This window comes from Lutra lutra, chromosome 14, assembly GCF_902655055.1.
Source record: "Lutra lutra chromosome 14, mLutLut1.2, whole genome shotgun sequence".
Taxonomy (NCBI): Eukaryota; Metazoa; Chordata; class Mammalia; order Carnivora; family Mustelidae; genus Lutra; species Lutra lutra.
Window position 1 is genome coordinate 71,065,253 of NC_062291.1, and position 26,631 is coordinate 71,091,883.

At 45.6% G+C, this 26,631-nt stretch overlaps 1 protein-coding gene across 5 annotated transcripts in view; it reads left to right on the plus strand.

Moving 5' to 3' along the window:
* The first annotated feature begins 5,251 nt into the window (after positions 1-5,251).
* ACSL5 (acyl-CoA synthetase long chain family member 5) overlaps positions 5,252-26,631 on the plus strand; it is a 44,323-nt gene continuing 22,943 nt past the window's right edge. Inside the window, exons 1-2 of one of the 5 annotated variants that reach the window (XM_047702417.1) lie at positions 5,252-5,387; positions 24,112-24,296. In XM_047702417.1, the coding sequence (XP_047558373.1) occupies positions 24,141-24,296 (156 nt within the window). In that variant the 5' untranslated portion in view covers positions 5,252-5,387; positions 24,112-24,140. Of the gene's footprint in view, positions 5,388-7,376; positions 7,777-22,217; positions 22,241-22,313; positions 22,402-24,111; positions 24,297-26,631 lie in introns of those variants that run through there. The other 4 variants (XM_047702418.1, XM_047702419.1, XM_047702416.1 and 1 more) reach the window with 4 other exon arrangements.

Sequence of the window (26,631 nt, forward strand, 5' to 3'; positions counted from 1 at the left end):
ACTAATCAAAGATGCTAGATGATTAACAGTGAGGTTTACTTCCCAAGCCACTTTCAAGAATGTTCTACGTTTTCTTTTTTTTTTTTTTAATATTTTATTTATTATTTGACAGAGAGAAAGATCACAAGTAGGCAGAGAGGCAGCCAGAGAGAGGGAGAAGCAGGCTCCCTGCTGAGCAGAGAGCCCGATGCAGGGCTCAATCCCAGGACCCTGAGATCATGACCTGAGCCGAAGGCAGAGGCTTAACCCCCTGGAGCCCCCCAGGCACCCAGTAATGTTCTATGTTTTCCAAGAACACCCTCATGGCTCCAGTGTCTCAAACACTGAGCAAACAAAATGTCCTTGGCTTAATACATCTTTTTCTGGCGAGGGTGCACTTTGAACCCATAAGCATGATCTGCTTCTCCATCGGATCAGGGACCCGTGTGGCTCTAGGCTTGTCGTCTGAGCAGCTCCTCTCCGGCGTGTAGCTCTCTAAAGCCAGGCAGGATGTCCCTTCTGCCTCCTCCACCCTCTTCAGCTTCTTGTCAGGAGAGACCAGAACCCCTCCCACTTCCTGGTATTTCCGCTCCACTCCTCGTGTGAAAACTTCCCAAATAACTCTCTAGCCAGGCACTCAGGGCTATGCTCTGGTGCTGCGAGCCCAGGGGGCCAAGACTGCAGAGCAGAGGACCATGTCCTTAAAGGCTCAATGAGGGAGGAGGTGTTGGCCTGCCCCCCACCCCCCCCCAGGAATTGACGCCCCCATTACGCCGATTCCTGCACAGTGAGGACTGTGGTTCCTGACTCGCTGTCCTGGAGGAGGTTGTGCAGTGAGATGGCTGGGACCACCGGTCTGGAAGGAGATTTAAGCTGACTTGGACACGTCAGGGAGTGTCTAAGCCACAGGCTTCCTTATTTCTAAATACCCTAATGAGCTCTCGTGAGGATTAGATGGAGTAACAGAGGGATGCAGGACACACAGGGTGGTGCCTGGCGTGGAACCAGCCAGAGAGTGACAGCAGGTTTGTAATATGGAACTCAGTCAAGGTCATGACCTCTGTCGAATGGGGGCTACAGAAATGAGAGGTTCAGGTAAAAGACCTTGCTGTCTTCAAGTTCCTCCAGAGCCGCTGTGACATGTTCGTGGCTGCCACTGGGTGACACCACTTGTGTTTCTATTCTAAAGGCATTAAGGCCGAGGACCTTTGGTCTAAATCAGTGTTGCCCGAGAAAGATACAATGCAAGTCAAACACGTAGCTTAAAAATTCTCAGCAGACTTCGTTATAAGAGGACAAGAAGCAAGGAGAATTACTTATCGAGCGTATCCTGGATTTTATCACTTCACCGTGTAATCAGTATGCTAACAAAATGGAGGTGTGATGCTGTTTTCTTCATGCGAAGTCTCCAGACTTTGGTGTGTGTTTTGTACACATCTAAATGTGGACTTACCCCCCTTCCAGTGCTCAGGAGTCGTACGTGGCTCCTGGTGAGAGAAGCATGCAGCGCAGACCTTAAGCTTCTCTCTGAACTCCCTGTCTAACCTGCTGGGAAATAGTGATGATCTTTATGGGGTTGTTGAGGGCTCTGGGAATTTAGAGCCGACACCTCTGTCCGGGATCTTTCCACTTTCCATCTGATTCTTAAACACTCTAGGAAAGCACTTGCTGACAAAGAAGCAAGTTGTCTGTGTCACTCTGTGACAACCTTGCTGACATCATGAATCTGAGAGCAGGTGTATTTCTATGACCCACCAATGCCCCGGATGAGGCTGGTCACAAGCTTGTGACCCAGCCATGGCGAAGGCTGAGGTCAGTACGTCGTGGCCCATCCGTGTGCTGTGGCTTACCAGTCAGAAAGCTCTGATCTAAGTCTACTAGGCAATTGCTGTGTGTGTATGGGAGCGGGGGCAGGAGGAAGGTGGCATATCTGGGGAGAAGGAAAACTTCGTATTGCAATCTGTACAAACACTTTTCTCATCCACCAAGTGCTTGTACTTGAGTAACACTTCCTTCCCACAAAGAATGACCAAGTGGCCTCAAGAGCCTGGGTGCCCCAAGCTGTGGCTGTCCATGACCCAAGCTAAGGAAAAGTGAGCTGCTCTAGCCCGGATCTGGGGGCCAGCTTCCCGCAGGTGTGTTGTGAAGTCCCGTGGGGCAGGATGGACAGCGGGGCCCAGCATGGAGCCGTGGGCACTTGCAGCACAGCAGACCACTGAGCAGACCCCCTGAGGGTCACACAGCTGGATCTAGGGTGCGGTGGCCCCTTCTACGTGAGTGAAGTGAGGCTCCGTGTGGGAAATGATCTCAGTGGCAGGAAGGATATCCAGGCAGATGGAAAGCCCTTCTGAGGAGGGAAAGTAGCTGTCATTCCACCCTTGGCATCAGAGGCTTATGGCTGGCATTGTGTCCTGCTTCCTCTAAGACAACAATTCTTCATTTTCTTTGAGAGGACAGTGAAAGATCCCAAGATAAATGCATATATACATGAATGTATATGTATCTGTATATATATGTGCATATATATGTACATATGTATGTATATACGTATATATATATATATATACACACATATATATACATATATATATATGTATATATATGCATGCTGGCAAGGGGTTCGTAGAATGGATTGTACTCCCAGGTACACACGTAAGCACTGGGCTCAAAGGTCCTTCAACTCAAAATCTGACTCTGAGACTCCACCAGCTATAAGCCCCATGCCTTGGGCAAGTTAATTGGCCTCTCTTAGACTTTCTTCTGCGGAATAATAACTTCCGCGTGGTGAGATTAAATGAGATATTGCAGACGAAGCTCTCAGAACAGCGCCATCATGTGGGACATGCTCAGTAATGTTCCTGACCCCCTTGAAGGCCTTCAGAAAGGAGTTGCCATGAGAACCGTAGATTGCTACCTGAAAAGGTGTACTTTGAGTGCCATAAGCCTTTTGAAACGTCAGATAACCAAGGGAAGGGTGGGTATGGAATCCTGATAATTGGAATGGCAATTAGGGCACCCTTGTTAAGAGTTTAAGGAACTTTGCCCCTTCCTTTTCACATCTCAGTAGAAGGGTAAACTTCAAAGTCAGCTCTGCCATGTGGGAAGCTAAAGGTCAGTTCCCTGCAGACTTATTTGTGTCCACGTGCCATCACGATGTCTGTCCTGCCATACAGCCCTTCTAGAGTGGGGCGTCTCGCCTCCATCCTCTCTGAGCCACCATTAATACGTTAACCTGAGTAGACTCCGCCTGTAGCCCTAGGGCTCTGCTCTTTCTCCTTCGGTCACATTGCCCGACTTCTAAAGACTTGAATTAGCAGTCAAAACTGGCTAAAATCCTTCCTAAGGAAGTGTTCCCCATACCACAAATCATAATCATCTGGCAGGTCTACTGGGAGGGCCAAAAGACATTCTTGTCTCGGGCCCCAACAGATACCCAAGGTTTGGGTGCTGAAGGTGCTGTCCCCACATATAACTCACAGGTTTGTTAGATAATAGTGGAAACGTTTTCTAAACTGGGGGAAGCTGTATAAATGCACTGTGGGGCTACCCCCCAAACACAGTCCCTTATGGTGTTCCAATAGTGGGGCTCACGAGAGGCCAAGGGGTGGCTTGGTACAGCATTGCTCCTAGTGGGTTTCCCAGACCAGCAGTGTGTCTGTCACCTGGAATTGTTAGAAATTCAGATTCTCAGGCCCTCACCCAGGCCTAGGGAATCCTAAGCTCTGGCACCAGCCCATAAGTCAGTATTGTAATAAGCTCTCCAGGGGCCCATGCTGTTCGCTAAAGTCTACAAACCCCTGGTTTGGAGCGTCTTCCTCTACCAGGTCTGGCATTGGTAGGTTGCTAATGAACACAGCTTGGCAGGGGGCCAGCCAGATGAGTCCAACTGGTGTCCCCGGTTCTCAGAGAACTGTATGTCCTTTGGTTACCACTCACAAAGCCCTCTTTCTTCAGGTGCTGAGGCCAGACTAGGGCTGTGTGCCATGAAATGACTTTAAAGAGTTAATGCGCCTCAGACCCGGATGAGAATCTGGCCGACTAACAGCCCCTCCTTCACACAGGAGTTTGCAAGACGAGATATTGGCTTCTGACTTTGATGACATTGGTTGACTGACTGAACACAGTTAGAAGAAATCCAGTGCAGCATGACCACCTATTTCTGCCAGCCCAGGATCCAGAAAGCGGTCAAGTGTCTGATGTCTGCGGGTGGTTAAATGAACACGGGTCAATGAAGCAGAATCCTAGCCGGGCAAAGGCACTGGGGTGACTGTGTGGGGCCAAGATCAGGTGTCGCTTTCACAACGAACTAGTTGTATAATTCTGGGTGATTTCCTTCACCTGAAGGGCCTTGGTACCCTCACCTATAACACAAAAACTCAACACAGTCTGTGAGTCTCTTTGTTTTCCTTTCTGTTGAGTAGTGAGTCTCTTTGTTTTCCTTTCTGTTGAGTAGTGGTGCCCTGCAGTCTTGAAGATTTTAGAACCAGAAATGGTGACTAGTGACCTCAGCATGCAAAGAGCGAGGGGCACCTGCATGGCTCAGTCGGTTAAGTGTCTGACTCTTTGGTTTCTGCTCAGGTCGTGATCTCGGGGTCATGAGCTGGAACTCCGCGTTCGGCTCTGCGCTCAGCATGGAATCAGCTGGAGATTCTCCCTTCCTCGGCTCCTCCTCCCACTCACTTTCTCTCTCCAAAATAGAAAAAAAATAATAATACCTTTTAAAAAAATGGAAAGAGAGAGCAGAGGTTGAACCGTGATGTAATAGCAATGTGCTTCTTTAAGGGCCTTGCTAAACTGTGGGAGGTGAATTCTCCCCGAGATTCTGCATTCTAAATACAGCCCAGGTAGGCTTGTCCCTCAGTCTAGATGTTGGAATGATTCAACTTATTTCGTTGTCTTGGAAATGTTCTAATTATGCAGGGGCCACTGGCCCCTTCTAGCAGGAGTCTGGTTTTGAAATGCAGACCTCTGCTTATCCGATTCTTAAAGTTATAGTTTGAGCCAATCAAGGTGCCTTCCCATGTTCTTCTCAACCTCAACTCATGGGCTTTATAAAGGTTTTGCTTGTTAAACATCAGCTTTTGGAGCAGAGGGCTGTCTTTCTTCTTCTTCCTCCTCAACCCTTGCATAACAATCTCGGTTTTAACCTTTTACCAAATTCTATGCTTGTCGCTGTTGGAGGTTACTCCAATGTGTTTGAACAGGTAACTTCTACCTTTGAACCTCTATCGCAATAGGTTCAAAGGTTCCAGGGAAGCTTGTGGGTCACTCTTGGGATGGGACGCATTGGCTTCAGATGTGGTCTTGTTGCAGGAGCTGTGGAAGGGGCAGAGGTGTCTGAATGAACAGGTATAGCCAGCCGTGAGGGGGCATTTTCTGGACGCAGCAAGTGAGCGTATTCTTACAAGGTAAGATGCAGTAACGCTCCCTACTCTAAAGTTTATACATTTATGGGACAGCTAAGGACGGGGGGGTGGGAAGGTGAGATGCAGGTCTCTTCTCGGTCTAAGGGCTCTTTTCCAACATGAGATTACACTTGATTAAGTAGTAACCTCAGCTGACCTGCGTGGAGGCAAAGGAGAAACCAGTTGGAAAGCGGTTGGAGACAGCAAGGCTATGTGAAAGCTGGCAGGGGGTAGGTCTGGGAGAGAAAGTTGTTAATTTCACTAAATGGAAACTAACACAGAGTTAAAAGCCTTAACTAAGGGTTAGAGACCGAACCAAGCTGCCTATCTCCATCTTTCATTCAAAACTTTGTCAGGATGGTTACAAAGGCTGTCTGCCAGCTGCTGATGGCAGCAAATCCCATTTGGAAGGGACTAGGGGAAGAGAACACTTAGTGGACATTGTCTTGGGTGCTGGAGTCTATACTAGGTGTGTGACTGTGTGATCTGCATTTCCTCATCCACCTGCCACCTTCTGTGAGGCAGGTGGTATTGTTCCCGTATCACAGGTGAATAAAGGGCTTTGGGGCTGTTCAACAGCATGCCCTGGGCTACCTACCTAGGAGGTGGTACGGCTGAGATTAGAGTCCCGATCCGTCTGTCCCTCTAGGCTGCTGCCGCCTAATGCAGAATTCTCGTGTGTTTCCAAAATCTTCCATTATTTCCTGAAATCTTGGGAGTGTCACTTATGTGCACCTAGGATAGAATAGGAATGCGACTCCAGCTGGACTTTTTGAACTTGGACATCCAGGTACTTCTTCTTCTGAACTTGGGCATCCAGTCCTGAAGGAAGACAGGAAAAAAACGGAAAAGCTCCTCTCACTCCAAGCTCTTCATTTAGCTGGTAAAAGAAGCCAGCACTCTGGGTGTTAGAATAGCTGAAACTTGACACCTAGTCTGCTCTAGGCTGGAGGGAGCTGCTTCTTAAAGGAATGAGCTCCTGAAACTAAGCAAAGCCAAGTTCCCTCCAGCTGTGAGATGACCCAGGAGATAGATCGGCAGGGTGGCTAACCACCTCTTCCCATACTTAGTCTCTCTTCCATGTCTAAAGTGGGCTCCTGTGAGGCCAAGGGATCAGCTGCCATCTCTGAGATTGCAACATAGCTCACCCTGGCTTTTTTTTTTTTTTCCCCCTAGTTTGGAGGTATTTAGGATCTCCTCCCTATAGAGAGAATGAGTCCTAACCTAGCTCTGCTAAAGGGCCAGGACCATGCTGAACTTAACATAAGCCTTTCTGAAGTGACTAAGGCTGGAGAAAGTGTTGCTTCATTCTGGGGTGTTGGTTGTGGGGGGCAGGAGGTAGCAAGAGAACTCATGATTTCGACCTCCAAATTTAAGAAGCTCTCGTGCCCTTCTGTGGTCCCAGCCTTAGGCGAGTCCGGCGAGACTCCTGCAGGTCCTGATCTGTAGACCAATCTCCAGGACACTTCCAGGGGGTCTCCAGCTTCAGAACAATTTTCATAATAACACTAAGAAGCGATTTGCCTTTTCCTGTTACCGGCTCACGTGGGTACAGTGGGTTTTCCAGAAGCTGCAAGATGTGGGATCAATCAGACAGGGCGCGGTGTACATGCTTGTTGCCTTCCTTTCAGAAGGCCCCAGTTTTTAATTTGGGGGAGGTGAGGGAGGCAGCGGACTAGATTTGTGGTTTATATTTTGAGGTATGAGAGGGATGAGCTGATGGGTCAGAGGAAAAGAACACAGCCTCTGTTCTGTTCTGTGGTTCCTGACTTGCTTGTTTTGTTGACTTTATTGGAAGTGCCTGGGGACTGAGGCAGGTGGGGGTGGGGAGGCGCAGGGGTTGGAGGAGGGTGCCCCCAGCATCGGAGGGATGCGCTCCCTGCCCTTGGGAGTCGAGTGGGGAGCCATGTCCCCTTCCCGGCACAGGCCATCTGCTTGGGGCTCCTCCAGTCGTGCAGTTTGTTTGCTTGCTTGGTCTCGGTTTCACGGTAGTCAGACCCCGGAGCAAAAGGTGATTGTGGGCTGCCGGCAGGCTCTTTTCAGCCCTAGGGCTAGGGGTTAAGGCTTTGAAAAGGAGCCAGGGCAGCTTGGGCGGCTGTTCTCCTCCTGGCCAGAACAGCTTCCACTTTCAGTTGTGAGAGAAAAACCAGGAAGTGAGGTCCCTGAGCACGTTAGAAAGCCCGGCCATGGCCTGACTCCGGACAGCTCAGGCAGGGCACCGTGGGGGACACTCGGAGCTGTGACCACCTGCCTGCCGGGATGCTCTGAAGCCAGCCGGTCCCTGGAGGAACCGGGGCTGAGGGAAGAGGGCCAGGGATTCTGTGCCAGGAAGAACCCGGAGCCAGGAAACCCCATTCGGAGGAAGCTCTGAGAAATGCACCCCCCTCACAGGGTAAGGGGAGCGTCCTGGTGGGGGGGGGGGTATTTAGCAAGGGGTCTGGTGAGCATGGGGCAGAGGCTGAAGGGGCACCCTCACCCCCAGCTTCAGCCCATCTAGAGCCTGCCAGGTCCCTGGCACGTGTCAGTGCTCCCTCTCTCTCTCTCTCTCTCTTTCTCTCAGATCTCTAAGGGACACCTTTAAACCTTCCTTACCAGGAGGCACGAAGGGAAGGAGGAATGTGTGTGTGGGGGGGTGGATTGGATTTTCTTTCCTTCTCCTGCCTCTCTTGGGGGAGGAGGACTACATGAGAGACCTCTTCAATTTTCATTGTGAACATTGGCTCCTTCTATGGAGAGAGGTAATGAATGAGTGGAGGATAGATGGTTTCTGGATGAACTTAGCTCTGTTTCATGGGTAGAGCCACAAGTTGAATCTCAGGTGGACTTCAAGGACCTTCAGAGAGTGAGCTGGAGGAAGGAGCTCCCTGGTTGGGGCTTATTACCTTGCATGGGTATTAATCTGCTGGGTGCTTTGAAAAGGTAGATTGAATCTGGAGCTCTAACATGTAGGTGGCTGGTCTTTTCCATCAGTCGCAGAGTCTTAAAAGTAGTAACATTGAATTTTTAAAAAGATTGATTTAGTAAAAAAATTTTAAAAAATGGAATAATTGATTTCACTTGACCCCTCCCTTTCTATTCCAGCACGAGAGTAACTCTGTCAGGGTCCCCTCCAACTGATAAGTATTTGAGATGAACACAGAATAGTCTTGGAAGAGGCAGGGTAAAAATTCTTGCACACATCACTTGTGTGCCTGGCACAATGAAGAGAACAAAAATCAAAGGCCACAAATACTTATAAAACAGGCAGATTAAAGAGTTAAATAGATGATATGTAATAAGGTGCAAGGTGGGGGTTCTAGCAAAATGCAAGGTAGGTGTACCCCCAGGTAAACACATTCCAAGTTAATTTAAACACACACACACTCCAGTCCAAACAGAATGTTTCAGCCAGGTATTTCTCTAGGTCCTGACCTAAAGTAGTCTTCTCTCCCAGGCTATATTCTAACTCTTTGAGGGCAAAAGCACTGACTATAACATCAGAGTATCATCGAATGCTTAAGTGCTAAACACACAGTGGGGGCCGCAGATTCTATAGGGAAGCTCGGGGTCCGAGAAGGAAAGAAAAGATGGAAGATGGAGCCATGGTCAGCACCAGCTCCTAAGAGCTGCTCTTAACATTTCCATAAGACAAGCTTATGACATGGATGGTTTCACCATCTTACAGCTGAGGAGGTTCAGAGAAGCGAAGGACCTTTCCAAGGTCAAACAGAGATCCAAGGTGTAGTCCGTGTGCTACTGGAAACCAGGCTGCATCCACTCCTGTGCGGAGTTAGTCTTTCTTCAGATTTTCTAGAAAATCGCATTTGTACAAAGATTTTCCTACGTGGGGACCTGGGAAGATAATGAGTTCACTTATGTATTAGTACTTTCAGTTGGGGACATTTTTCTAGAGCTGCAAATATGACCGCTTCCATTCATTCACTATTTTCTGTGGGGCAGTGCTAGGACTTTTTTGGGGGGGGTGTGGAGTTTATCTTTGAATCTTCTAAACAGTCCTGCAAAATAGGTTCATTGTTTCACAGATGGGGAAACTGAGGCTTAGCTGTAAAGAAACTGGACACGCTCTGAAAAGGTTGAAACTGGAATTTGAACTTTGGCTCCTGTAGTGAAGAAAGCAAATTTGTCTCCATTCCAGATGAGTCTAGAGGTGCTTGGGTGGCTCGGTCACCTGAGGGCCCCGCTCTTGTTTCAGCTCAGGTCATGATCTCAAGGTTGTGGGATGGAGCCCTGCGTCCAGTCTGCTCTCCCTCTTCCCCTCCCCCAGCTTGTGCTCTCTCTCTCTCTCGCTCACAGACACACATACAAATAAATAAATAAATCTTAAAAAGGAGAAAAGAAAAGAAAAAAAAATTCCAGGTGAGTCTAGTTTAGTGCCTTGACCAAAGAACTAGAAACTGGGAGAAACCTCTTTTTTAAGAACCCTCCCACTTCAATTCCTTAGAGAAAGCAGACAGGTGGTGCTGGGGTCAGGAGAGGAATGCGGAATGAGTGCTTAATGGGCACAGGCTTTCCTTTGGGGGAGACAGAAGTGTTTGGGGACTAGACAGAAGTGGTGGTTGCACAACAGTGTGAATGTACTAAATGCCACAGAATTGTTCATTTTGAATGATGTTATATGAATTGTGCCAGCGGGGGGGGGGCACAAAATCGTCCTACCTCCAGGCAGGTGATCTTGGGGCAGGATCCGGCAGCCGGTGAGAAACCAGGAATGAGGGTTGTGCTCCCGCCGATCTCCTATTGTTGGCCAGCAGGTGCACTGACCCTCAATGGGTGTGCAACCCGAGGTGATTCTCAGGCATGATGACCTGTCCCCAGGAGCCCCGAGTCAGCCAGCATTGTTCTTGTCCCACTCTGCTGTAAATGCATGCAGGGCTTTCTCTCCTGTAGGCGACGAGGCATCTGAGTCAAAAGAGGACTCTCTCACTCACTCTTCCCCTGGAAACCTAGGGCCTGACATGTCTCAGGCTCTTAATCCATGTCTTTTGAATAAATACATGAGTTTTGGAGTTTGGAATGTCAAGCAGCCCTGTATAGCTGCGGCCAGGTCACGGTTTCGTCTCTCTTCGGGGGAGCTGGTAGCCGATCTTGGGGTCTCCGTGGGTCAGTCTGCCCTATGAGGTGCGAGTTTGTGAGTCCCTGCAGGACAGGATACAGGGGTGGGCTAGGGTTGGAGGAGAGAGCTGGGTCAGAATTCAGGGCTACGCGGTGCCCTCTCCAACAAGACATCCTCTGTTTAAATAGAAATGAGAAGTTGTTAAGACCTTTGCTTGTAAGCTGGAGGGCAGTTATAGAATGAAGGTCATGATCATCACTTCTCTTTCAGGAAGCCTCAGGATGGAACATCTGATACTTGACAAGGAGTCAGACACTGGGGAAAGTGGGAGGGGGAAAGGGAGCCAGTCTTCCCAAGGACGTCCCATGTACTCAGCAGTGCACTCGAGGGGAGAGTGTGCAGCATCCCTTTTAAGAAGGAACTGTCACCTGTCTCTTCTTGTGTGCAGTTGAGGGAAACGGGCGCTCAGTGACATTATGTAACTATCTCCTGTGCCACATGAGGGGTGGAACATTGTTCCAGCGCCCGAACAGGCAATGGCCTTGAAAGTTGGCTGCTGGAAATGAGACCATTGGCAATAAAGCTAATTGTTTGCACTTTGACTCCAGTGACCCTGACCACTGGCAGACCAGGTGGCAGGAGGGCTGACTCTGCAGGAGTCCAAGCAGGAAGGCCTCTCTCACAACATTGTACATCAGGGCTTTTAGCCTGCGTGGGTGACAGGGGCCTAGCACTTTGTCCACACTATCTCTTTACAAGCTCTCTTATCAAGTCCAGTGGACTTCTGGGACTGATTCTCCTGACCCCACTTGTCCCATCATCCACTCGGACAGCAACAAGCTTGGGAAACCTTTGGGGGTGCTTCCTGAGTCAAGGTTTTCCTTAGAGTAGGGCTGCTGGGCCGTGGTTTTCTGGAAGCCCCATGGTAGATCCAGGGGGACTATGTTGATCTGAGATCTGGTGGGATTTGTCACTGCCAGCCACCAGGCTATGGGTGGCTCAGCTGTCCTATGCTATCTTCACAAACTGAGTTAAGAGGCTTTCGGTATTTGATGTAATAAGGGTTTTTTCTTAAATACCACTCAGCTCAACTGCAAGGCCTGGCACCACAAGCCTTGCTGGTGTTGGTGAGCTGAAATGACTTCCATCAAAGAGTGTCTCCACCAGCCCCGGGTATTGTCTCCCCCAGCCTTCTTGGAGGCTTTTCCTTCCCCACACCCTTTCAACCAGAGATGGATTCTCTACCTCCATCAGAAACAGCCCTTCACTGTTTCCCTTTCCCAGATAGGATGATTGTCTCATATTAGTGCCTCGAGCCATACTCTACCTCTCCCCCCACATCTCGTGGTTGCCCTCCCTGCCACCTTCCACTTAAGTTTATCTGGCCTACTGTGGTAACTTGTCTCTCCATTTAAAAAAAAAAAAAAGGATGGAGAGTTGCAGGCAACAGTTGAAAAAGATGGTTTGGTGACAGAGACTCTGGTTAGAATCAGAGTTGGGGACTTAACAGCCATTGGCTTAATTGGTGGGGTAATCCTCCTTAACTGACCTTGGAAATGAAACTGTTGGCAATAAAGCCAGGATCAAAACCCACATATCCTTGAGAGTCTAGTGTTCCATCTACTCCAGTCGACTCTAGGCTCTCCCTCCTTCAGATTTATTAGCTAGCCCCACTTGCTGAATCCTTCTAGAATTGTTCTCAGTGTTCAACAGACCCATAAATCCCCAGAGAACAAGAGGTATATCTTTTAAGTATTTGTCCCTCTGTACATGGCAGAATGCTGGGCACACAGTTGGTCTAAGACCTTTGCCTTATTAAAATATGTAAATTTATAAATAAAATACAGAGAGTCAATATATCTCTTGTCACACATACTTCTCCAGTCCACCAGATGCTCCCAAGTCTGGGGTATATGACATGGTGCATTTGTTTACTAGCTGGGGAATTGGCTTTAGCTCTTAGAAGACTATGAAGTCTGAGTGTGATATATGAGCCTGGTACGTAGTATATGCTAATGCTTGCAGAATCGGTGGCCCTTGAGCTCATTCAGGTCAAGCTGTATAGAGTTGCCCATGCCAGGGCACGTAGCTTCTGGCAGTGGCATTTCTGAGGAGGGGTCAGCCACCTATGCCCCACCCTGTGGATAGGAGCACATCATGTCACCACGAGACTGAATTCCGCAACCTGTTTCCTTCAGCAGATACCTCTCCCCACTTCCCTTCTCTGAGCCTGTGCCACTGGTGAACGAACAGGGAAAGTGACTCACTGGCACCCAGTGGATTTCCCACTGTACCTCAGGCACCATGTTGGGTGCAGTAGAATTTGAAGGCTAAGGCAGCCTCTGTCTGGGAACCCCCATGGCCAAGGTGTCCATGGAGTCACAGGAAGCTTCCCAAACCCAAGGATAGAACTGATCCTGCTCTGATTTGTACAACCCTCCTGAACTCTGGTTCCTGGAGATTTTCCCATGGGGTTCAGCAACAAAGATCTTACTGATGCGTATGCGCTGAAGACCTCATGGTTTATGGTATGCTTGTCTGTGGGCCAGGAATCCTGTTTCAAGCCTAGCCCTTTCTCATCTCCCTGCCAGCTGCCTTACATATTGGAGTTGTTGGGTATGGCCTAGCAGTTGGGCTGGGGAGAGCAAGATGTGTGATTTTGAGAATGCTTTCTTGTTTTATTTAAGCACTCATGGAATCTTTCCATGGTGTGGAAATGACCGCTCAGTTACCCTCTGGGTTTTAAGAGATCTCCTTCGGTAATGCCATCCCCCTTCCCTGTCCTGCATGATCCTGTGGAGATAAGGGGGTCCTTTCTCATCTACCTGGGGACATTGCCTAGTGTGTATACCACAGAGTGTCCTGGGTGCCAGGCCCCAGATGGACAGAGATGGTGCTGTGCCCAGTAGCTTGACACTGCTTTGCTGGAGAAAGCTAATATAGGCAATGGCCTGTCTGAGCACCTAGGGTGCCCTCTTATGACAGCCTGTCTTCTCGGCTCCTTGCAGTAAGTGTCGAAAGATGACCTTTGAGGCTCTGTTTGCCCCGATGATCCAACATTTACCTTTGCTCTAGCTCTTTAACTGCTAAAGAAATGAATGAAAACCTACCTCCAGAGCTGCTGTTCAAACCGGCTTGCTCTGTGGCTGAAAGCATTGCATACAATGTGAGCGCTTGAAAAGGCCACGTGTGTTGAAGTGTGGCTTTGGTGGTGGGAAGGCTGCACTTGCCAAAACGGGGCTGAGGCTGTGCTCTTGGGTGCACTCACACGAAATGCCGCCAACCAAGGTGACAAAACTTTCTAAGTCAGCTGCCTCGGTCAGAGGTGGGGTGATTTGGAGTTGTTGGTTTTTATGCTCATTTTTTTTTGAAACATGCATATTTCAGATTAAACTGTGTATACTCTTAAGTTATCTTCTCAATGAGACCTACTTGAAACCTTACCCCCCTGCTATCCACAATCCTCTTTCCTGATTCTATTTTTTTAAACGTCCATATACAATATAAGCTCATAATTGTTCAGACTTGTTATCAAACTCGCCAATAAAATACAAACCCCCAAGGGGGGGGGTTCATTGGGAGATCCCCAGCACCTAGAACAATGCCAATATACAGCCAAGCCCTTAAATATCTTTGGGTTAATTACTGAATACTCAAAACTTTCTGGAAAATCCATTAATGATTTCTCCTCTTCCATCTGTCTTTTCCTATGAGGAATATACTTCCAGAAACACAAAAACATACACATTTGTCCAAGTTGTTTTTTTGTTTTCTTTCTATTTGGCGATTATCATAGAGCTCTTTCCACATAGGTACACACTGATATGAATAAAGCAGACCTGCTTTTATTCTTATAAAGCAGGTCTGCTTTATTCTTATTGCCTGCCAAGAGTGCCACTGCGTAGACATGCTATAATTTATGTGGCTAGTCTACCAAGGGAGGCTTTCCTGGTCTCCAGCATTATAAGCAATCCTATAGAGGTAATGACGATGAACGTAAGACCAAGTGTCTGGGCCTATACACTAGGCACTCTTCTAAGTACTTTACAGGCACATTAACTCATTTAGTCCTGAGGAAGATATTATCATTGTTAGTCTGCAAACAAGAAACCACAGAGAGGTTATCTAACCCAGGTCACAAGGAAGCTGATCACACAGGGTATGAACCCAAGTACTCTGACTCAGAGCCCCACCCCGAACCAGTACCTTACACAGCCATTTGGGATGTATTTTACTGAATATTAAAATATTCACTGATTTTTTTTGTTTGTTTTGATTTTGTTTTTTAAGATGTATTTATTTATTTATTTATTTGACAGAGAGAGAGAGAGAGAGCGAGCGAGCACAAGAGGCAGGGTGGCAGGCAGAGGGAGAGAGAGACGCAGGCTCTCTCCACTGAGCAGGGAGCCCGATGCAGGGCTCGATCCCAGGACCCTGGGATCATGACCTAAGGTGAAGGCAGCTGCTTAACTGACTGAGCCACCCAGGCGCCCCTGAACTGATGTTTTTCTACAGGATAAGTTACTCGAAGGTCATTAGGCCAAAGGGCACACATTTTAAATTGTGGTAGAAGGCAACGGGCGCATCTCTAAGGGGCTGCCCCAAATTTACGTTTCCCTGATTAAGAGTGCATTTTACACGATTTCCTCATTGCCAATCTCATGGGTGGGGAAAAGACCTTTTCTTTAAATTTGCAACTTTTAAAACTACTCGCAAAGATGAGGGAGTGGGACTTTGACACAGGCTGAAATCCTGCTGTGGGGCTCCAAGGGCCACCTCCATATGCCAGAAGCAGCCCTTGAAAGACACTCAAGAAAGAAATGGGGGGAGGGGTGTAGCTTCCCTCTGCCTCCTCTTGTCCTTCCGGTCACCACCAAGAGCGTCTCCAACCACAATCTGTTTTCGCTGTGAATGTTCTAGTCATGACCTTTTTTTTTTTTTTTTTTATTGTGTTGTGTTTTGGTTTTCATTGACTTTAGAGTTTTCCTTATTGAGGAAATGAGCTCTTTAGACAGTATTTGATACTTGCCCCCGTTTATCTTTGTCTCTGGTATTTTTCCTGCAGGGCAAATATTTTTTAAATATTTTATGGCTCAGGGCCGCCTGGGTGGCTCAGTGGATTAAACCACTGCCTTCGGCTCAGGTCATGGTCTCAGTGTCCTGGGATCGAGCCCCGCATCAGGTTCTCTGCTCGTTGGGGAGCCTGCTTCCCACTCTCTCTCTGCCTGCCTCTCTGCCTACTTGTGATCTCTCTGTCAAATAAATAAATAAAATCTTTAAAAAAAATTTTTATGGCTCAAACTTGCCAGTGTTTCCATTTATTGCTCCTAGGTTTTGTGCCTGTCTTGAATCTTCCTCACGTCAGGATTATAAAAAAATTACCCCAAATACTCTTAGGGTTGTCATTGTTTTATATTTAAATCTTTGATCCATCCTGAACTTATTTTTATTGTAGGAATAAGACAGTAGTAATCCACTTTATGTCTTCTCTCTGAATGGCTAGCCAGTTGTCTTGATACTTTTATTTAAGTGAAAAAAAAAACTGTCCTTATTGGAAATGCAATTTAGTATATGATATTATGTCCACTGGGAGTTTCAGGTTTATTTTGTTACATAGTTTTGTCTATTCACAACCAATGGAAAACTTCTCTAGCTCTATAGAAGCAAATTTGGTAATGTTTAACTCTGTCCCCCTACCCCCAATTCCTATTATTTTTCAAAAATTTTCTGACTCTTTATAATAAGCTTTGTTTTTCTGGGTGAACCTTAGAATTAACTTTTTAATTCCCAAATCATTCCCTTTGGTCTTTATTAAAGTTGCATTAAATGTTTGGGTACATTTAGGAATATGGGGTCCCCTTGACTATTTGGAGCATGATTTGCAATTTTCAAAACTTATTATGTTCCTCAGATCTAAACTTTTTAAAATGAGTCTACACATTTATTAATATGCTACTGTGAATGACATTTTCCCCATTATTTTTGAATTAGTTATTTGCATGAAATCAAGGAAAGCTATTGACTTTGTGGCTACTGATTTGTTAACTGGTCACCTTACTGGATTATTTCATGGCTTCTAATTGCCTCTTCTTTCCTTAGAGGGTTTTTAGGATATCCCTCTCAGCTGTTTTTTTTTTTAAATTGGAAATATGACAACATATTTTATTTTGGATAGAACTGAATGCTGACCCTTTTGAACTTTGCATTATTTTATTTTATTTTATTTTTTATTAACACATAATGTATTTTTGCTTCAAGGATACAAGTTTGTGAATCATCAGTCTTACACAATTTACAGCACTCACCATAGCACATACTCTCCCCAGTGTCCATCACCCAGCCACCCTATCCCTCCCCCTTGAACCCCCACCAACCCTCAGTTTATTTCCTGAGATTAAGAGTCTCTTATGGCTTGTCTCCCTCCCTGGTCCCATCCTGTTTCATTTTTTCCCTCCCTTCCCCCACCCCTGCCCTGCCTCTCAAATTCCTCATATCAGAGAGATCATATGATAATCATCTTTCTCTGGTTGACTTATTTCACTCAGCATAATACCCTCTAGTTCCAACCACGTCACTGTAAATAGCAAGATTTTGTTTTTTGATGGCTGTATAGTATTCCATTATATGTATGTGTGTGTATATGTGTGTGTATATATATATATATACACACACACACCACACCTTCCTTGCCCATTCATCTGTTGATGAACATCTAGGTACTTTCCATAGTTTGGCTACTGTAGACATTGCTGCTATGAACATTTGGGTGCACATGCCCCTTCGGCTAACTACATTTGTATCTTTAGGGTAAATACCCAGTAATGCAATTCCTGGGTCATAGGGTTGCTCTATCTTCAACTTTTCAAGAAACTTCCATACTGTTTTCCAGAGTGGCTGCATCGTTTTAAATGGCATGAGGAGTTAAGACTTGCCTTTTTTTTAAGGAGTCAATGCTTTTCCATATCCAGGTTTTCTCTGTTAAAGTTTTGTGAAATGGATAATCATTTCAAATTATGTTATCTTTTATATCTTAATAGAGGAAAACTACATTTGATGCAGAAGAGTAAACTGGTGCAAGAAAAAGTGAAAAGCCCTTAGTCCCAGTGTCTGAGGAAATTGGGTGAAGGGTCTTAGGTCTTACAATGGAATGTTTATCTGTTTCATGTTTGTTGCATTCATTAAGGAAAAGGCTATTTTCATAAGGCTGCCAGTTTGTAATGTTCTTTTGATCTTTTGCCATTACTTTGGAATTTGTCTAGAAATATTGATGATGTGGTAAAGATCTGAGATGGAGGCTTCCTAAGTTGAGGGCAGCAGGAATTTAGGGGGCTGGGTTGGTGACTTAGGACCCAACGAAGAAGGCCAGACTTTCATATACAGCCTTCTAAGTCACACACAGGCCCCTTTGGGGTCATTATGAGTTGGGAAGCCTTGGAACCTAGTCTCTAAGAGAAAGCACATCATTCGGTACAGAAGAACATGTTAGCCAGCTGAGTATAAGAACCTGGGGACTCTGATCTCTCTTTTAATGAGCTCTCTATCACCACAGACTGAGCCCAATTAAAGAGAAACCAATTAAATACAAAATAGGATAATTAGAAGGTAGATTTTTTCCCCCCAAAAGCTCATAATTGAAATTTGTATCTCATTTTTGCACAGAAAATAATGAATTCTTCAGGCCTAAAAATGAAGATAATTTGCCTTATTTTTCTTTGAATTCCAGAAGCCTAGGGTAACCATAATTATTTATTTCTAGGCTGGATTTCCTGCTCACTATTGTAAATGGCTTCATTCGATAAGATTCATCCTGTATTTTCTTTCAAGCTCAGAGGATTATACTCCTCCTGAGCAGTCCTTGATACGTGTTAGAAATACATCCTTTTCACCCTCTTCCTTCCCTAACCCAGTGCTGTGGTAAATATTGATTTGGGAGTGCCCATCTCAAGATTGGCTAGAGTGACTTTGGATGATATAAGGTTTGGGAGCTTAGGAATGGGAGCTTTACTAAGGGAATAACTAAGGGATTAACAAGAGAGTATTTAAGACAGACAATTCTGAACCAGAAAACTGGTAATTTTTTTTCAACAACTGCTGATTGAAAGCAAACTATGTGCCAGGCATGGTGTAGGCATTGGAGACATAGGTGAACAAAACAAAATCCCTGTTCTGATTAGAACATCGGTTCAGTAGAGGCAACAGATGATAAGGGAGCTGGTGTATCTCAGATAGCGAACAGTGTTGTGGAGAAGAGAAAACAAGATTCTGTGATAGTGATTGGAGTGTAAAGGACCATATCAAATAGGGTGATCAGAGAGAGTCTCTGAAGAAATGACATTTCAGTTGAGGCCCAACCTATAACACACAACCATTTCAGATCTGGGGAACAGAGTTTCAGGCAAAGGGAAGATCAAACACAGAGACTCTAAGGGAATTGACTTATGGTTAGTGAGCTGAATACATGTAGGAGAAATAAAATCTTTCTAAGGAAAGGGACTACACGACAAGCATTATTTGCAGGCTAAAGGGATAGCCTGAAAGCTTCAGAGCAATAAACATAGTTGACCAAAAACTAGAGTAGTAGAAGGGTCCATGTAAGGACTTTGTTCAAAGAAAATGAGACTTAATGAAGAAATGGTAGCCCAGATCCTCAGAGGAGCAGAACTCAGAGCTGAATATGGAGTGATCCAAACCTAGACGCTGAGGCTGGTCCTGGGAGTTGGCAAGCAGGGGTTAAGGCAGAAGGTATCCTTCAGCTAGCTTGGGAATTAAATGTGTTGGGAGCTAGGAGATGACTGACTGCATCCTTCCAGGGGAAGGACTGGGACAAAGGGACATCCTGGTGTATGGGGTTATGGCATGTCTCTATCATCATATTAAAAAGCAGAGGAGGTTTTCCACCTGGGGCCATTGTAATGTACATTGTGGCCTGCACAACCATCCTTAGATGACCTGGAACAGAAGCTCCCATGTACAGTGTAACACAGCTTTACCACCATTGCACTTTCCCCTACCCCATTCTTTCCCAAATAACAACATGGCGGGAGGAGGAAAAGCCACCACATCAACTGTTTGCTGGAGGCTCTGTGAAATGCCCAAACCAGAACTGTAGCTCAGGTTCATAAGACACGTGACAAAAGAGATGGTGGCTTTTCTTCTCATTTACTTGAGTGCATCCAGAAGTGTTAATAGAGTCTAGAGTTTAGAATGCTAACCAGAGCTTCCTAAATCCAGTAGTGGTGGAGCCCAAAGGTTGTACCATCTCTTGGGCCCTCAGCTTCTCCCAACTGAACAGTGAGAGAGTGACATGATGCATGGTTGCAAATCCTTTCTGACACTTGCATCAGAAGGTTCAAGATATATGTATGTGTTAAAAAGCCTATCAAGATAGTGAAAAGATCACTATAGAATGGGAGAAAATATTTGCAGATTATGTATCTGATAAGGGACTAGTATCCAGAATATATAAAGAGACAAAAAGACAAACCTCCCAATTTAAACATGAGCAAAGGGCTCTAACAGACCTTTCTTCACAGAAGAAACACAAATGATCAACAAGCCGTTGAAAGGATGCTTGACATCATTAGTCATTAGGGAAATACAGATCAAAACCACAGTAAGATGCCATTTCATACCTACTAGGATAGCTATTGCCCCAAAACCCCAGAAAATAGCCGGTTTTGGTGTGGGGTACAAAGAAACCAGAATCCTCTGTTTTGTTCTTGGGAATGTAAAAAGGTACACCTCTGTGGAAAACAGTTTGGTGGTTCTTCAAAAGGTTAAATGTAAAATTACCATGTGACCCAGTAATTCCACACCTACATATTTACCTTAAAGAACTGAAAATAGGTATTCAGAACAAAATCTGCACACAAGGGACGCCTGGGTGGCTCAGTTGGTTGGGCAGCTGCCTTCGGCTCAGGTCATGGTCCTGGCGTCCTGGGATCGAGTCCCACATCGGGCTCCTTGCTCATCAGGGAGCCTGCTTCTCCCTCTGCCTCTGCCTGCCATTCTGTCTGCCTGTGCTTGCTCTCTCTCTCTCTGACAAATAAATAAATAAAATTAAAAAAAAAATCTGCACACAAATGTTCATTGCACTGGTCACCGTAGCCAAAAGGGGGAAAACACCCCCGATATCTATCAGCCAATGAACAAATCAGTAAAATGTCTTTCCACACAGTGGAATGTTTACTCAGCCCTAAGAAATGAAGCACTGACATGTGCTATAACATGGATAAACCTTGAAAATGTTATGCTTAGTGAGAAAAGTCAGACACAGAAAGTCACATATTACATGATTCCATGTATATGAAATATTAAGAATTTGTCAGAAATTATTCAAATAGAAGTAAAGCTAATGGTTGCCAGGGGCTGCAGGGAGGAGAGAGTAAGTACTTAATGGGCACTTGGTTTCCTTTTGGGGATGGAACTGTTTGGGACCTAACTAGAGGCAATGGTTGTACAACATCATGAATGTACTAAATGCTATGGAATTGGACATTTTAAAAATGGTTAATTCTACCTTCTGTGGATTTCACCTCAATTAAAAAAAAATGTGGAGAAGCAGAAAGGAACCATCTGAAATTCTGTACATGATCGTATTTGAACTGACTACTTAATTTGCCATTGCAAATTGCTATTTTAGTTGTCAAGTAGACACATCCCTCAGTGTCTTCTGCTAATAAAATCCCTTGCCAGTGTAAGCAAGGTATTTTGTTCTCCTGGAACTGCCCACCTGACATTTGTAAGTATCTCCCTTGTCTGTTACAGAGTAGACCCTCTCATCACTCGTGGGCAGTGTACTGGAACAGGTCTAAAAGGGAGGACGCAAGAACAGACCATGGTCCAGACTAAGCCAGATGTCTTTCTGTTTGTCTCATACCAGACTTACTAACCGAGCCAATAGTTAAAACTGAGGTTTCACAAAAATTCAGCGTTCTAGATTTTCCAGGGAGAAAAAAATCTGATGGTCTGGTGATCCTGAGCTCCCATTACCGAGCGGTAACAATCAGTGGGGGTGATAACAGGTGGTGCCTTTAGACTGCTCATGGGCTCTCTCTCCCTCTTCCCTTCCCTTCCTGCTCCCTGCTGGGCTCCTCAACCCCTCTCCTCCTTAGCACCCCCTCAAACACCAGTTTCACCTTGAGACCCTCTTTTGAAGACATTGTTTGCAAAGTCCCCTTTTTTTTTTTTAATGATTTTATTTATTTGACAGATAGTGATCGTAAGTAAGCAGAGAAGCAGGCAGAGAGAGAGGAAGGGAAGCAGGCTTCCTGCTGAGCAGAGAGCCTGATGTGAGGTTTGATCCCAGGACCCTGAGACCATGACCTGAGCTGAAGGCAGAGGCTTAACCCACTGAGCCACCCAGGCACCCCGCAAAGTCCCTTATTAAAATGTAAATCTGCAAGAAGACAGCAAAAGTCCTTAGTGTGACAATTTGTTCCCACAGACCAGAAGGGGAGTGAAGGTAAGAATCTCTTAATTTGAAGGTGTGATTAGGACAGAGAAGAGACTCTCAGATCAGAAGATACTGCCAGGCTGAGGGAAAGGGATGGGAGTGTAGGGTGGGCAGCACCACACAGGTTTCTCCTCCTTTGAGCGCCTGCTACCCACTCTCAATTTCACAATTTCCCCCTGGGGCCGCCCTGTTCCCCACCTGGTGAACAACAAAGTCCTACAGGGCTGGCTCTTGAACACATTCTGTCTCCTGGACATGCCACTTCACCATACTAATCCAGGTGAGGCTGGATTCCAAAATTCCCGGCTCAGAATCCTGGCAGGTGGTCACAGTAGCTCCTATTGTTAGGTAACCTAGCCCTTATGGGGCCTCGCTTTTGTTTTTGTTGTGTCTTTTTTTTCTTCTCCTAAACACAATGTGGAAGAAACCAAGGAGTGGGGGACAGTCATCCCAGTCTGTGGAAGTTCAGCTTTTCTCCATAAAATGGAGAGGGACGGCTCCAAGTTCAGGTAATAACCTGTCATGGAGCGGAAGAATACTAAGATGACTGACTGTCCCGTTCCAGTTCCCACACACATTTCCCAGACCCCCCCCCCCCACTTTGTTAGGGTAGAGGGAAGTATGTGTCTTCATGGAGAAAGTTCGAGATGCCGGCTAATGGCAGTTGCCCCAAAGTTCTCAGGCAGCTATGATCTTGCTCTTATCAAACTCTTTATCAGGCATGCTTTGCTCTCTAGGTTTTAAGTTGGAACACTTGGCCTCCTCTCTGAGATATTTTTCTGTAGGGCACTGTGATGAACTTTGAAAAACACAACTTCTGAATTTCCTTTGCTGTTGTCTATAAGGTTCCAGACAGGTTCAGTTTCCTTGAACTCTGTAGCTAGACTCGTGAGGAAAGAGGAGCTGTGGTTTTTGTAGCTTTCAATGGGGGAAGCAGCAGTGGGAAATGATGAGTAAACTTGGACAAGTCACATTACCCCTGGGAGCTTCAATTTTTCTCATCTCTAAAATTCTACTTCACGACATTGGTTGGATTTAAATTCCATGATCCATGCAGACAGCCCAGTCTGAAAGCAGTTTGGGGCAAGGGTTGGAAGAGATGGCCTCCACCAGAGGAAGTTCCTAGGACCTGCCCGGATACTAATTCCTGCGACTAGAGCAGTTTGAAGCTGAACTTTGCTGGAAACTACAGGAAAATCTGGGTTGGGGAAAACCTTTGTGGTGTCAGTTCCTTGAGGTCTCTTCCTGGCCTAAATCTTCAATGTTCACTTGCTACCAAGGGTCGGATCCATTCTCCAACACTTTTCCTGTGAACCTGGCCAACGTTGCCTCCAGTAAAAATGGTTTCTCTGGAGGAGATGACATTGGACAAAGCAAGCTGACAGGATGTTGCTCACTGAGACTCTCCCAGTGCTTAAAAAAGAAAGCAATGAGCAAGGTGCATCTGAACAGCAGGAAATGTCCTTCATGCAGAATGCTTGATTTTTAAACTCTGTTGAGTCACCTCTACAGATGTTCCCTTTTCTGCTTTATACTAGAGAAATACAGGCGGGAACAGTCCTTCCTGATGCTCAGTTGGCCTGGGCAGGGGAGGGTCTCTAGAGTGCCTAGCTTAGTCTGTATCTGACTACCAGCTTAGCCTGGATGCAGAAGGGCTTCTTCTAGGCCCCATGGGCCAAAAATAAAAAGACAGTCATTTCTTCTCTCTCTCTCTTTTTGTAAGATTTTGTTTATTTGACAGAGAAAGAGAGAGAGAGAACACAAGCAAGGTGAGTGGGAGAGGGAGAAGCAGGCTTCCCACTGAGAAAGGAGTCTGACGCAGGATACGATCCCAGGACCTTGGGATCATGACCTGAGCCAAAGGCAGACGCTTGATGATGGAACCACCCATGTGCCCCAGAAGGGCAGTCATTTCATAAAATTGTTGAGCAAACAATTAATTTGTTTCCTTTGATCCTTCCTTTGTCCTTGTGGAAGGACAGTCAAGTCACAGGAGTGGAGAACGCATTCTGTGATTTCCAACATTGCTAAAGCAAACAGTAATAGAAATTCTTTTGCTAGAGAAGGCCAGCCCTGTTTTCTTGGAGGGTTAGAAGTCTGTGTATGTGTCTGTGTGTGTGGGGGGGGGAGGGGTCCCTTTATAAACACAGCTATCGAGTAAAAATTTCAGCCATTTCCTTTAACTTTCTTTCCTCTTTTTTTTTTTTTTTTTTTTAAAGGCTTGAACTTCCTGCTGCTATCCACAAAGATGCTTTTTATCTTTAACTTCTTGTTTTCCCCACTTCCAACCCCGGCACTGGTCTGCATGCTGACCTTCGGAGTCGCCATCTTCCTGTGGCTGGTCAGTAGACCTCAGCCAGTTTTGCCTCTTGTGGATTTGAACAACCAGTCAGTGGGAATTGAGGTAACTTGCCAATCTTCTTTTTAGTTTGCTCAAGCACGAAGTGTAATTCAAGACCTTGGGATAACTTGGGAAGGGGAAGGGATCTACGGTGAAAGTAAGCCATTTAGGTTAGTAATCACCAGAAGATCTACGAATTTGGACTTCAGTTACTGGCGTACTTTGCTTTGTAATAAAAATGAAACCACAGGTAGATTTTATGAAGCCAATAATCAAGATCAGGGTTGGTAAACTATAGCCCATGGGCAAAATCCACCTTTTAATGAGCAACTAGCCAGCTAAGAATGGTTTTCACATTTTTATAAAGATACATTAAAAAAAAATAAAAAAGAAAAGCAGTTCATGTGTGTTCCACAGAACCCGAAGTTTTTCCTGTCTAGCCCTTTACAGAGAAATTTTGCTGACCTATGATCTAGATGATAGAGCCAGTGCTTTGGGGGTAGGAGAACGTTTTCATTAAAATACCCAATATCTGAGAAGGATAAAGAAGTTATTTCCTTGAGTTAAATTCTGGCTTTGAGTTAATAGCCAGTCTTAAAACTGGTGGAGGTTGAAGTGGGATTTTTTCCCCTCAATTCCCTGACTTTCAGGAAATCAGCTTCCTACATCTCCAAGCAAAGGAAAAGCTTCCAGAACGTTCTTTTATCATCTTTCATGTTCAGTCCTTTGCAGAGAAGAGAGCATTTCTGTTCCTTTATAAGGCTCACCTCTTCTGAACTTTTCAGGAACTTCTTTCCTCTACCCCGGAATCTTACTCCAAGTTGTATCCACTCTCCACCACTAACACTTTTTTGGGAGGTTGTTTTCATGGTTTTTGTTGGCCTCCTCATTTGCGTTGATCCTGTTCCTTCAATACCACCTCCTTTTAATCTTCCTTTTCCCCACTAGAGTTCTTTAAGAGTAACCTGTTGATTTCCTTTCCTGAACTTCAGCCCACTGAGATCTGACCTTTACTCTGACCATCCCCCCCAAACTCCTCTGGGTCACTCATGACCTAACTTTAAATTTCAATGATTTCTCCTTCAGCCTTCTTCTTACTTGACTTGAGAATTCTTCTCTTAGAACTCCTTTCAAACTATCTTTCAGTGAGGTTTCTTCCTAATTCCAAAACGGTCTTTGTCACTCAGCTTCTTTTCTCCCCTCATCTAGAGTTTCATTCTCACTTTCTCAATTCTCTAAGGCAGGGTTTGGTAAACCTGTGCTGACCAGACTGAATTGTTCAGGCTTTGAAGGTCGTGTGGACTCTCTTGCAACTACTCAACTTTGTTGTTGTAACATGAAGACAATATGTTTCATGCTGTTGAAAGCAGCAGACAATGCATAAATGAATGAGCACACTGTGTTCTAATAAATCTTTATTTGTAAAAGCAGGTGACAAGGCAGATATGGCCCTAGATTATAGTATGCCAATCCCTGTGAACTCCTCTCAGCTGAGAAAAACCCCTCCTCTCTCATGACTTAGAATTGTACCTAAAATGTTACAACACCCAAATCTGAATTTCTAGTTCTGATCTCTCTCCAGTACCAGACTATCTCAGTGGCACTCAAGCTCAACAAGTCTCTTTATTAGATATCTTCTCCCTCACACACACACACACACACACACACACACACACACCCTTTCCTATTTCCCCTCCTGCTCTATCTCAGTTAAAATGCATCTCTTCTCATTGAGTCTGAATCATCTTTCCTTCTTCCTTCTTCGTCAGCCCATCTACGTAAACCAACAGTAAGACGCTATCTTCCTTTACTAGACAGGGAACTCCATTGTTGACACCTTTACTAGACAGGGAACTCCAATGTGACATCTGGAAATTTTCCCTGATGCTCTAGACGAAGTTAGAGCTCTCACTGTGTTATGTTACCCTGTCCTCCTTTAGCCCTTATCTCAGTAGTAACTTACATTTTTGAATGTTTATTTCACTGATTCCTGGTCCTCTCTAGACTAACTTGTAGGTTAGACTTGCTGGAGGGTTAGACCATGTTGTAGCTTGTCTTGCTGCCCCAGGATCCTCATCAGGGCCTGATCCTGTAGTTCCAGCTGATTTGTCTAGGCACATCTGTAGCTACTGCCTCTTCCTCTGATACCCTGCTCTCTACAGGACTGTCAGAGGCCACCCACCAGACTCTGCAATGTGTCTTTTCGTCTCTGTGTCTTTATTCAGGTTGCTCTTTCATTCTGAATTGTTCTTCTTTCCCTCCCCTCTACCAAACCATAACTTTCTGGTAAATGCTTAGTTATCTTCTAAGTCCCTATGAAGTATTATTTCTTTGCCACCTTTCTACTTAATACAGAATGGGTAGCATGACCAGCTCCCAGAATGTATGCCTTCATTAC